This window comes from Pezoporus wallicus, unplaced genomic scaffold (genome assembly GCF_028554395.1).
Source record: "Pezoporus wallicus isolate ANWC-B61680 ecotype Strahan unplaced genomic scaffold, APGP_CSIRO_Pwel_v1 scaffold_2617, whole genome shotgun sequence".
Taxonomy (NCBI): domain Eukaryota; kingdom Metazoa; phylum Chordata; class Aves; order Psittaciformes; family Psittacidae; genus Pezoporus; species Pezoporus wallicus.
Window position 1 is genome coordinate 288416 of NW_026637592.1, and position 13709 is coordinate 302124.

Consider the following 13709-nt stretch of genomic DNA (forward strand, 5'->3'; position numbering starts at 1 on the left):
CTCGCTTCAGCCAGGCTGGGACATCTCTTCTTGCAACATCTCGCTCCCTGCCCATCTGTTTGAATGTCTACAGCCGAAATGAAATAAGAAGGTCAAGGAATCCAAACCACATTGTGATTCCAAGTGTTATAAATGGGAACAACTGAGGAAGGAGAGGAAGGGGGAGAGGGGAGAGATTGCTTTAATCCATCCTTTTTATAGAACAGAAAAACAAATGAAGTCAGGTAGCTTATGTCATAATGATGAACAATATACAAAGCACATGGATAGCAATTATTATAAAACATGTATTTGTAGTGCAAGTCAAAATATAGGGACTCTACTCATACTGGCCAGCTAGAGGGAAACACATGATTCTGAGTGATCAAAAAGAGCCCCAAATTCAAATTCAAACTCATGAGAGCTGACAGTATTACAGAGTACAAAAATACGGTGAAAATTTACACATTACACATACTTATTTTTTTAATAGTTTACAAATAGAGATCTACAGATATGTTTCCAATTAAGCTGGCTTTTACTACCCACCTATTGTAATACTCTAGGTATGGTTACATATACCAAAAGAACAAAAAAATCCCATAGCATAGCTATACAGCAACATATTAAGGTCTGAAGATTAGACCAGTACATGTTAAATATTTCACTGGTTTACTAAACTGACATTTTAAATCATTTACAGTAAAAAAAAAATCTTATAGACTTGTTTTTGAGACTGAAACAGAGTGTCCTTTATTAGTAAATTATTCAGTATTTAAAACAAAGGTTCGAGACCTTACAAGAAGCCTCTCTAGGCAGCTGGCATGGAAAATAATTATTTTAAAGGCAGAGTTTCGCAATAATGTAATAACTGATTTCTATTTTAATGGAACTAAACTAACCATTACTTTTCTGATTTGTTTGAGCTCATGTTCCTTTAGGCTTTAATATGCATTTCTGGCAGTTTATTTGGTCTCCACTTTGTCCTCATTGGCTGGTTTTCTTTTTTTCCAATGGTGATACTGAAATGTTCATTTGATAGTTTTTACACACAAATAAATAATTCACTGTTAACTCTACAACTAAGAGGAATGGGTAGGATGCCTATTGCGTAACAATACAGAGAGATCAAGTAAGGCACGGGACAGATACAGCAACTCCACTTCATGGGATTTTCCTGTTTTTTTTTCCTTTCACATAGTAACACTAACAAATTTCTTCCAGTGTTTATTTTTTGAAGGTTTCTTTTTTTTTCTTTAACTTTGCTTCTTGTCTATCTCACACTATGTGTAGGTGAAATGTCGGATAAAGGCCTTCAATGTTTTGCTTCGGATGCCAGTTTAAAAACAAAAACAAAACAAACTTTCAAACAGTTCAGTCTAGTACCACTTTTTTTCTTCCTTTTTTGTTTTTTCTTTTTAACACTGATGAACCTGGGTTTTCGTTTGTCTTTCTTTCCTTCTCGCTCCCTCTTTCTTTTTTCCTTGGTTATAATACACACACGTCACACTGTTTCAGGGGTATTCTTTAGCTGCACTTGCAAGACTTTACGATCATGTTGGACAGCTGTTCGATTTTGGGTGTCTTGCCAATGTAGTAGAGGATGGTAAGGGGCTCCAAATCCTGGGACACACAACATGGAGAGGCAGAAGCTTCTGGATTTATGGTGTTATATAAGCTGAGTACCTAGGAGAAAGGAAAACAGATTTAAAACAGCCACCTCATGCCTTCCCGCCACTGAGGAGCAAATTCCTTTCTGCATCGCTTCCTCCGACAGTGCGTGAGAGAAATCCCAGTGGAAGCAGTATGAAGATTCCCGGATATTAACATATTTTATGATTCTTCTGTTCAATCTGATGTCATGACCTGCCTGAGTTTCCTAAGGTTTTATCCATAGTCTTAAACCTCATGACTGGAGCCTGCCTTGAAAGCATAGCCCTCTGAATAAACACGCACACTGTAATGATATGGAAAGAAGAAACTGAATGGTTTTTATCTGTGTCTTCAGACTGTCATTTGCTGTTACAGGATTTTGGCTTTAGAAGTGCAGCAAAGAGAAAAGAGAGCCCATCAGAGCAGAAGCTCTGCTCTTCCTTTCTGACTTCATGTAATGCCACCCTGCAAGCACCAGGACTCAAACTGCAGTTACTCCTGTTGAGATCCAGCTGTGGTGAAGTTAGCAGCGCTGGTGCTTTATGTCACGTTGGATTCATATACATGGTTCTCTGCAAGGGAAGTATGTGGGGCTACCCACTGATGATGCATAGGCATTTCTGAGGATGCCATTAATGTGTTTGCCAAACACCAAGTGACCTTTTCCTAGAACTTCAACACAACATTTGCAGCTTAGAGAGACAGAAGATCTGTTCAGGACAGCAACACTAACTACTTTATTAAGCAACTTCTGACTCCTTGGGCAACTATCCAAACCACGTATTTGTGACCATGACAGTTATTCTTCCTCTTTCCTTTAAAAACAAGTGCTGCTCCAAAATGTGTACACTACTACTCCACATCAGCACGGAAACATACTTAATTTACACCTCTGCCAGCTGACATTGCTAATAGTACAATGCCACAGCCACTGACAGCTACAAAAGATAATCTATACCCGAGTCTGTAAGCTCAGGATGAACATGCTATCATAGCTTTATAGCACAACGAGAAAACAAACTGCCCCTTGGACACGAAGAGCTCTCCCTGCTGGCTGACTTTCATCTGGTGTTTTAAGGGAGGCTCGAAAAAGGAAGACATCATTCTTAATGTGGACCTGAGGGTGAAATTCTTGCTTTATGACAACTGTGGTGTGTATGTCTGCCTCTTGCATTTACTGTCTAAACTTTCTTATTGACAGTTGAGAGAAAAAAGCACTTCTCAGCAGAGTACTACTCATCCTAAGGTAGTTGGCTAAAATACCACATCTAATCCCTAAAATAAGAAGTCCCATTTCAGATGACTATGACAGCATCTCAGATACAAGGTTCCTCCTTTGCATATAGGTTTTCAAAGTCCAAAAATGAATATGTATTTTGGAGTAAAAAATGTCCATCTATCAGTACATTTTTATGAAATTCAACTAAAAGTCATAGTAGGTGGTAACCAGGTAGTGTGACTCAGCCCTTTTGTTACTCTAATAATGCTTCCCTCAGTGTCTTTGCTGACCAAACTTACTGTGTCATCTTCCACTCATTCTCCATCATGAAAGCTCCCTTCTCAGGCAGCCTCCTAAAGCTACAGCAACCTCATGCTCCCCAGAAGCATCCAATCCATCTGCATGTTGTATCAATGAATACATTAAGAACACAAAAACTCAAGGCCAATACATTCCTACTGCTTCAACGCTAGCTCGAGGTCATCTGAAGTCACTCTAAAGGGCCACGTTTCATCATCCTTGGCTGCTGACACAATAAATACAAGCTTTGGGCACTGGTGTTGATGTCAGTCCCAGAAACATAGTTCACCCTGCAGTTATAAAATAGAAGCTAAAATACGGAAAAAATATTACTTACTCTGCTGTGCTGAGTATCTGAACTCCATAAATATGGGCAGGCTCCTGCACAGAAATTAGCATGATATCCTTTAGGTTCATGAATCCATTTCCAGCCAAGATCCCTCTTGAAGTCAATATAAAGTGGGCGCAGACAGCAATTATCCTGCACGTTCCTGGGAAATAAAACACAGACAAACACATCAGTCATAACAAAGACAACACAGGGAATAAAGATAATCCACTTGCTTGCTCTCTGAATGATGCTTTGCAGGCAGGCAGGTAGGTCTGAGTCCCAGGAACTCACAAACAAATCACAAAAACAGTAGCTTATGTAACTGAAATTGAATGCTTAGACATGGCAGGACTTGTTTATACAGACATAGCTAATGGTTTCCCTGGAGGACCAGTGTTTTTCTCCGGGACCTACTGAGTGGCCTCTTTTAAGTAGGTGAGCAGAACAGAGGCGATAATTTGTCTGTCATTATGGGGCTGATGAGTCTGGGAATCATCCCAGATAGAACTCAGCTTCTGCTTTCTAAGGCCACAACCTTCCCCATCTGCCACTGTCTCTGTGAGACTGGAGACTGCTGGGCAGATACCTGCTGCACATAGACCCCGTGAGTCCACAATGAGGATGCAAGCTCTGTATACATGCCAACCGTAAAGAAACATTATAAGCAACAGCATTACACCTCACAGACTGGTACTACTGAGTAAGTATATGGAATATAGTTGCATAGTTACCTAAAACAATAGGCAGCATCTAGAGCACGCTTCTTCCGCCGACTGGGCTGTTGCGACTCAAGTCTGTAGGAGGGTAATAACATTAGCAGAAGATGTGGGGTCTTCCCACTGTATTTTTTCCTATTGGACTTTAAAGCTTTCACATCACCACTGGAATATGTGTAGTCATCAATACCTTCAAAAAATACATTTTGGTGATAAACATTGTGTTGCTTTTTCTTCACAAATTAAATAAACCATCTCTTAAAAAAAAAGTCTCTCAGAAATGCTGACATCAGCATGTTCACTGGGCAAGTGGGGGTAAAATTCAACCCAAGATCCCTAAGATATTCACAGTTCTCATGTTATCTATTGTTCAGCCCTCCCACATTTGGTTAGCCATTTAATGGCCTTTCAGCATGTTTACCAGAACTGTTGAAATGAGTAACAGATTATTTCAATCACTGCATCTGCATTGCTTAGTTTCAAATGGCCCAAAGAAATGATGCTTGTGCAACTTCACTTAGGGCAGTATTCCCATCTTTTTTAACAGCTATGCACCCTTGAAAACCTTGTAACACCATTAAAGCTGCTCTGGATACTTCACCTGCATTTCCCATTGCTCAGTTCCGTCCATCAGATTTCTCAATCTCACTTGTAAATTCCCTGTCTCCTATTGCCAGGTTATATAAATGTGCTAATTTTCCCCAGAAAGTTATTCTAGCCCCTTCGTTTGTATGGGTATGGCAAGAACATTGATAAAAATATTTCTTCTTAAAGTGTCAGTGCATGACCTCACATTTTGTATTTTCTCTTGAAACACTAACTGCCTTACTAGCTTCTTGAACATGGCAATAGCACAGGCAAAAGCTCACAGCTCACGTTATGCCTGTTGTTAAGACCCTTTTGAAAATTAATCTCCTAAACCAGATGTTATTTAAAAAGATACACTTTTGGTTTTGTAACTTTTGCAATTACAGTGACTAAATATAATACTAAAAAGTTTTTAAATACACATGATGGCTTTAATCATACATTCATGTATTTACTTAAGAGAAAAATTCCAATACAGTGAAACAATGGTTAGAAAAGCTTAATACTTGATGAGCAATATAGCCAAATCATTGGAAAACAAATGAACCAAATCATGATATACTTAATGAGAACTGCATAAACAGAATTTGGGCTCTAATATTGCCGTAGTTTTATATGTACTGGTGGATGGTTAACTACAGCATGGTCAATTAACATTTCCCTTTTGATACTGAAACGTTAATGGCTTAAAAACACAAGGGAGCTTATGTGAACTTGATATATTTACTCTATATCACCTTGTCTGCTGTCCATAAGAAGCACTTATAACCATAACCCTAACCACACACCGTTTACTTTTTAATGCCCACTCAATCCAATTTTTTTACCAAGCTGTCGGCATAAAAATATGTGTATAACTAACATACCGATATCTTGCAATAAATTCTACACACCAATATATATATAGAGAGATAATCAATATTAACTAACGTAGTTCTGTTGACTTCACATGAAAATCAGACTTCCACTACTGGAAGTAGGAGCACACAGACAGGCATACCATTGCTGTTTCTTCAACCCCACAATGCAGTAGAATGGCAGTAGAACACTGTAGGACATTTATACACATCTAGAACCTACTGTTCAGCTCTTCCCAAAGTGACTGATGCCATTGCTCAGAGTAATTTAAAATATTACTTCTATGATCAGAGAAAAGCCCAAACCAACAAACCCAAGAGCAGCTACAGATAGTGGGAGAGCTGCAAGTACATATGCAGGTACTCACAAAGACTGTGACCCCCTATACTCAGTGAGGACAAAGGAGGGTGCTTTGTAAACAAAGCAGCCAGCTGCTGCCCTATCTGTACTTTGGAAACTTGCCACACAAGGAGTACTATTTAACACTCAAATTCACTCAATTGCGTTTAACACTCAAATTAACACTTAACTCTCACACAGCTATCTACTGCAAGCAGTTACATGAGTGCTAAACACCATCCTAACTCTACTTTCCAGCAACAGCCTTCTGTCCTAAGCTTGGACCACTACAGTGCTAGGATGGACAGCAGTCAAAGTGTTTATCTTGAAAGGATTCAGCAAGTTTTCTCATGACTAGCCAACAGCGGATTGTTTACTGTGTAACAGCCTTCCCCTACACCCCACAGTGCATCTGGTGTGCATGCTGCAAACTGTAACACAGACACTTAAGGACATAGAAGATGCATTCATGGAAGGCGATGGCTTATTCATGCCACCTGCTTTTGGAATAGTTCAGTTGATGGTTTTACCCTTGTGCCTTCAATACCATTTCCTACCAGCTGAGAATCCAAATTCTCAAATGAACAAGTTTTCAATCAGCTGAATGCTATATGGAAAGGCAGTAATGGCTGTTTCCCTCCTCATTAGTAAGTATCACAGCATTTTAAAAAAAGTTTTTTTTTCTTTCATTACCTGCAAATCTTGCTTCAAGCTCCTCACTTTTATTTGGGATGATATAATTATTGGAAGGCACGAAGGTGCAGCATGGACAATGCAAGCTAATCTTAAATCCAAGGTTCCTGTCTGCAAAACATAAAAGTAAGTTGCTTTTTTAGATATGGAATGACCCTGAAATACTGCTGAGTTAATGGAGGAGCAGTTAGGGCAGGAGTGAAGGCAAAGAGCACTTGTCACCTCTGTGATGCAGCCATTCATGTACAGCCTCAGTGACATCAAAAGACAACCATTCTCCTTCAGCTCTTGTTTTAACTACTTTGCTGTCGATGTAGCGCTGTCCTGGTGATGATAATTCTTTAGATTTTAGAACCTGCAAGAAACAACAAATATGATGGGTTAACATTTACCTGATTTTTATTAAAATGGACTACCCACATTATAAAATAGCAGAAGAAACTATTACAGCTCAAACCTCTATGGAACAGATGTACATTTGGGCACATTTTCAGAAAGAATTTTCTTAGGGTGAATGGGGAAAGGTAAGTGATATAAAAACACCCTAATGAAATCAGCTTATGCTCCCGAGCAAACATTCCACCACATTCCTTTCTTAGAGAAACCACATAGAAAGACTGCCACAAAAACTTGCCCTGCAACACCAGTGGTCAAGAGATCATAGTAAGTGGAACATCAGAAGAGGCTATTTCACCTTCTTCAGTAATAGCATAGTATCACATGCTAAAGTAAAGCCTGTACAATGTATCTGTACTCTGAAGATACTGATCACCCGTAGCTCATCTGTATGGCATTGCTTTACTCATGCTCCCAGCCTTCCTTCTGATTCAGGTACTAGTCATACAGTAAACAGATGAAAACTTATTGTCCGTCCAGGCAACCTGGGGGTGTGCAGGGCCAGCCTGGCGTGAACTGTGGCCACACATGGGTTTGTACAACAAGGTGATGCTGCTTTTATCCAAACACTGATGCCAGCTGTATTTGTGTCAAGTTTCAGCCAAGCGTCCTACTGACCATACAGTAAAATAAATATCTGTGCAAAAGGAACCCAAGACACAGCACTGTGAGCCTAGAATTTCGTATGCCCACAGTCCTCCCCTATCTGAACAATACACCGAGTGCCTTCGCACATACAGGCATAGCCTGCTACTATTTACCCTAACTCTAGGACAAAACCAACCAGGCTGCTGGCTGCTAACAGGTTTCTGTTTTCCTGGTTATCATTATGTTGACAGTTTTGTGATGCAGGAGGCTGGAATGCCATGCAACATTAAGTCACCTCCGATCAAGATACCATATGATAACATCACTTTGTTAACTCCTGGCATGCCAGATGTTCAACTTCATATATTGGTTTGGGATCTTCCTCTCTTCAGCCATTCAAATCCATCTCCAAATGAGTAACTGACAATGTCTCATTGTTTCCTTCTGTTTTCTCAGCCCAGACCAATCTCATATCTAGCAAATGCTGGTGGAATAAAACAATGGTGAAACTGTGTAATACATGTAAAGAAAAATATTTCAAAAGAGGTGTGAAATTATGTCATCATGATAAAATTAGGCTTTTCATAATTAAGCAGAAAAGCAGACTTGAAAATGCCAGATTTTGTCCAACATGTAAAGTCTCCTTGTTTCTTTCAGTGGAGTGCTGGACCTCCCAGAGGCCAACAGTGCAGCTCCCACAATATTTGTCATATGAGAACAACAGCAGCATGGCAAGCTCTCTGACCAACACATAGCAAAAAGAGATGAGATGATGTTGGTCCAAATCCAAAAAAAGTACTAAGTGCCCCTAGTAGGCGATGCTGAGTTCTCCAGTAGAAACTGAGGGCACGCAAACGCTGAACACTGGGACTTCTTTTTATGAGGCAACCTTCAAACAAAGTGTTTGAACAACTGTTTACAGAGCGTCTGGCAGCAGCGAGGGGACTACCATTGCTCAGAAGTGCCAGAGGGATGAGAGAATCAGTAATCAATGCTGGGAAAGTCCCACTGAAGTACAAATATAACTCTGCCTTCCCTTTGGTCTTTATCAGGTCAACTCGAGTGTTTCTGAGGATGTAATGCAGCTGTCATTATGCAAAGATGTGTTGGGGAGTGGAGGGGTGTGAGGCAAATGGGACACAAGAACTTGGCTTATTTCTCTTCCTTTCTGCACAGTCATATCTTTCCAAAGACTCCAGAAACTGCATACCTCAGTTCTGGAAGTGATCTAAGGATCTAAAAGCAAATAATGTGACAAAAGCAATCTCCTGATGTTAACTATAACTGGTCTAAGATATGTTCTGAAGACTCAGCTGTGCCTTGGTATCCACAATAAAATGTCTTTATCCCAATCCCACAGCCACCAGAAGACAAAGTCAAGGGCTGGCAGTGTATACCTTGCATGAAAGGCATTTGTAAATGTACAAGAAATCACCACTGCAAATATCCAGTGGTACAAAGAACATTCATCCTCACTGAAGAACAGAATGACAAGAGAAGTATTTGCAGTTTTCTCAACTGTAGGACACTGTGGATTGAAAGAGCTTGACATTATCCATACTGTGGTACCTATGATATCTGAAAGTAAGGCTTCTCTTCATGTTGTTATGCTGCATGTTCAGGAAGAAAATTATGAGGAATGAGGCTGTTAAGTGTGATGAATGCCATACATAACGAAATTAGCACCTCTGCTTCAATCTCTCCTGGGCTAAGTATCTTTACGGTATTAGGGCAATGTACTATCTTAACAACTTGATTGCATGTAAGCAAGAATGATCTAGAGTCATCACTTCTAACTTCTTTTTCTGTTATGTTGCTTCACGTGTAGAAAGCTAATGGATGATAAAATCCTATGCTGGATCCTCACAGATTACTGTTTCCCACAAAACAAACTGACGAAGGACTCTTCACTTTTTTTCCTAGACTGAATTATGTGTTTCCATCCACACTGAAGCAACTGCACTCTACACTGCGCTAAACAAAGAGTCCTCTTTGTAGGAACCCATCATAAATTTTTATAGCTACGATAGTTCTTCAAGTGAGTCTTCCAGAAACTATTACATGAGATAAGCCTTTCTGGGTTGCTCTGCCATTTCCCCCTGTTGGTTTGCATCTTTGCCCTTTGCACTACATTTCTGGTCTTAACTTCCCCATCAGCAACATACCTTTTTCTTTGAATAAACCCTCAAGCATATATTCCCACTGAAAAAACTTCTCTTCCGGTATTTCCAATACTTTCTTTCTACTAGATCAAATAGTTGCAAAAAAAAAAACAAACCAAAGAAGAAAAGCCTTTTCTGTGCCTTGCAGCTTTTGTGCTTGAAAGCTTGTCTACTTCTTCCAACTTCACTAATTGGTCTTAGAAGAGATATTACCTTTATCTATAAACATTGCTTTGCCTTCCTATAAACACTGCCTTACCTTTATGCTTAGCCCATTGCAACCACATCAAACACTGTTATCAGAAATGCTGATGAACAACTTGTACCTCCAGGAGCGAAATGAAGCTTAAAAGGTCTTTGTGCAAGAGTTTTCAGCACACTAAAATATTAACTGAAGGGGTGGGGGTGGGGGAACCCAAAACCACAGGGGAGAAGGAAGATTGAGCTAAACTTCCCCTTTAATCCCCTCTCATTTCCTTCTGGCACCTTATCCATACACTCCCCCTTAAAGAGGTGAAAATTTTTGGTGTATATATGGCTCATGATGTGGATGGCTAGGGCTTTTGGGGTGGGGAGAGTACCAACACCATCTACATGTAGATATGACAGCTTCAATCACTTGTTTGAGTAGAAGGTAACACACACAGCCTCATCTCACTCATTTCTGAGTGACACATTTAAATACCTGAATGCAAAAGTAGCTGACGATGCACAACTGCATGTGTGAGTGAATGCTCAAGATCAACAAACTCAGAACTGTGGCTGTGCAAACATCTACCTGAACATGGGGATGATCTTCAAGGTACACGTGTTTATTTGGTCTCACTTTCAACATAATCCAACACTGCCTTTTCTAATAAAGGATTACACAGGGAACGTATGCATATGATCACATGTGGGAATGAGCTGAATAAACGTGCAAGTGTTACCAAAAGGTTATCCAGCAGACTTCTAGCCCAGTAAGCAGAGTGATTTTCATTCAGTAGTGACAATTTAAATTGTAAGAACAATTTGGTTTTGTCTACCCTCTTTTTTTTTACAGGATTCCTCCCTTTCACAGGAAATCAAATAGCTAAAATGCTTGTTAATCGCTTCTTGACAAAGTACCTTATACAGTTAAGACCTGCCTTCTAGATATCTTCTTCTATGGCTACTACTAATCGCCCCTTCATCAATTAATCTTCTACCTTCTAAGCAACCCTTGGGGAAAAAACTATCTCAGAAATAGCCACAAAAATCCCCTAGATATCACACACATGCACTTACTGTCAGCATATAGCATCAAGGAAAACCAAGCACAAGAACAGACAACACAGTTCATTGCAGAACAGTGCTCACAAAGCAGCCAGATGCAAACAAAGCATTGCTCTTGCTTGTATAGCTACACATGTTGAGGAAGCCCAGCCAGGGACCTCTGTGATGACAGTGCTCACATGCCACCGTCATGAGGCCTGCCAGATTTCTGGTATTGTATAAATCTGACAGAAATCTGCTCTTCACTGGTTCTGCAAAGGCGTTCTCTTCCCTCTGAAGAGGGACACCCTCTGCTGCCAGCAGGGATCTGTCTCTGCTCCTTCTTGCCCGTTAGAGGAGGCCAGACCAGGATGCTATCTTGGGAGCATATCCCAAATCACCGCGGCCAGGGCATTCAGCAGTGAAAAGCTTTGGTTTTGTCACAAACTGGTTTCAGGAGAATGACAAGTTGAGTCTCCAGAAAATACTGGTCTTTAAATTACTTCTGCCACTTGCTATGCTTATTTTTCAGATCAACTGGAGAGCATTAACTCATAATAAGTATCAAGTAGCTGAATCTTCATTAAAATACCAGAGGATTAAATTGTTTATCCATATGTACACATTTACATTCTCAAGTAACACAGTTCTGTACATAAAATAAAGCACAAGAATTGTCCTCATTTGTATTTTATAAACTGTAAAGTACCCAGAGAACACTATATAATTCATGATAACAAACAAAGCAGAATGTTTGCAAAAGTAGCAGAAACACAGCTCCTTTAAAAAATGGGCCGTATCAGAGGCTGATATAAGCAGAGCAGCTGCATTTGGTGTCACTGTAATTATACTGGTTCAAAACAAACCCCAAAACCCTCCAAACCCCAAGACTCTGTTAATAGAAACATAATTATTTTGCTCAAATTTTCCTTTGCCTACACCCCTTCTCAAATATATAGAGGCAGCTACAGCAGCGGATAACTGAATGAACACATCAGTGTATGTATTCTAGATAATAAACACAGAGAGCAGACACCAGAACAGGCTGTTTTCATGACTCATGACACACCTAAAAGGAAAAAAACCTGAAAGACACACTGGTTCTTTCAAATAACTAGAGCTCCAGAACAGCAACTTGCTCAGTTTATTTCAGATTCGATAGTCTGGTCAGTAAGTACTTCTGGTCTTCTATAGTTACCACAATCGGATACAGAAGAACAGAATTGGCTAATAAATTCATCAGCTCCACAGCAAGCAAGCAAGCAAGCAAACAAAAAAACAACTGAGTGTGGTTCAGCAGTGATGGCACACAGGCTGATGCATCAATGACATAGATCAGCTGCAGCCAAGAACACCCTAGGGCACATCAAAGGCCAAGCTTTAGCAACAACAAGGGCATTTTATAGCTGGGTTTGAGAATTACAGTTGCCAACTGTTAGGAAATACTTTGGGTGACTTAGAGTTTCTTAAAACAAGTTGATGAACTTTCAAAACATAGTAAGATCATATGGCCACTTAAAAAAACCTGTCCTGTCTGCTGCATTGCCTTGGAACTTGGGAGGGTCACTGCTGTCAGTCAGTGTGGGTTCTGCAACCACTGAATAGCAGTAAATATGACATTATCTTGTAAAAACCTGCTATTAATCAGTTTTTCCTTTCCATGCATTCTGATCTCCTCCCTCCAGATGCTGCTGGCTCCCTGGTAACTTCCTTCCTTCCCTTCTCTTCTCTGACATGTCAGACTCCTGTGATGTTCTTGAGTGTTACAGCATCTCGGCAGGCTCACCAATCTTTCTCCTACTTATCAGTCATTATCCATGGTTTCCATTGGAATTTCAAGCTCCTTTTAAAGTAATGGAAATAACCTGACATGTAAGCTCAAAGTAAGTGCAAACAATGAAATGCAGTGGTATATGATGTGCTAATGCTGGTTAACAGAGTAGAGGTAAGTACAGCTATCATGGCTGAAAACTGCTATTGAGGGGAACCTGAACTAGAAGAAACCTGCAGGGGACTCCAGCCTAACCATCTGCAGTGGAATAACCACAAGCAGCCACTTGAGGTTTCCAAATTCTTACGTACTATTCACCCTACTGAAAGATTCACTCACTGCCTGGTTCTAGATTACAAGTGTCTCCTCAGACAGCTCGCAGAGTCTTCATCCAGGCCTTTCTGAAGCTTCAGGTTAAAAAAAGACTATGCTAATTCCCAGTCCTTTCTCACTCCCTGGTTGAGCTTGATGTCTTTGATCCTATCTTGGACACAAGGATAAGTAAACCCTTAATTCTGTTGTAAATCTCTCCAGTTTCTTACTCATTATATGTGGAAACATACATTATAAATCGCAAAGGCTCTATATTATACGTTCTGCCAGGTAACTAGGAATCTACTGGCTATCAAAATCTTAGCTGCTTCTTATCACCACTAATGCAAGAGACTAAGTGCAAAAATCTCGGTGCAAATTTCTAAGCTCTTCTTGTAACCACTTCTGCAAAAGAGTAATTCAGATTCTGCCTTCAGTGCTATGGAGTTAAAAGGGCTTTACAGCTCCCCTGCTTATCAATGGAAGTCTTTCCATTACTTGCAAAGGTCTCTGAATAAGGCTCAAACTGAGGGCAGAATCTTTAGAGACTAGTATATGAGATGCAGAGCTC

At 40.1% G+C, this 13709-nt stretch overlaps 1 protein-coding gene across 2 annotated transcripts in view; it reads right to left on the minus strand.

Annotated features, from left to right (window-relative positions):
- Positions 1-263: 263 nt before the first annotated feature.
- The window catches only part of TGFB2 (transforming growth factor beta 2), a 61330-nt gene continuing 47884 nt past the window's right edge, over positions 264-13709 (minus strand). For both annotated transcript variants that reach the window (XM_057406427.1, XM_057406428.1), the window contains 5 exons: positions 6899-7031; positions 6677-6787; positions 4214-4388; positions 3489-3642; positions 264-1665 (listed from right to left, as the gene is read on the minus strand). In XM_057406427.1, coding sequence (XP_057262410.1) covers positions 1507-1665; positions 3489-3642; positions 4214-4388; positions 6677-6787; positions 6899-7031 — 732 coding nt within the window. In that variant the 3' untranslated portion in view covers positions 264-1506. The remainder of the gene's footprint in view (positions 1666-3488; positions 3643-4213; positions 4389-6676; positions 6788-6898; positions 7032-13709) is intronic.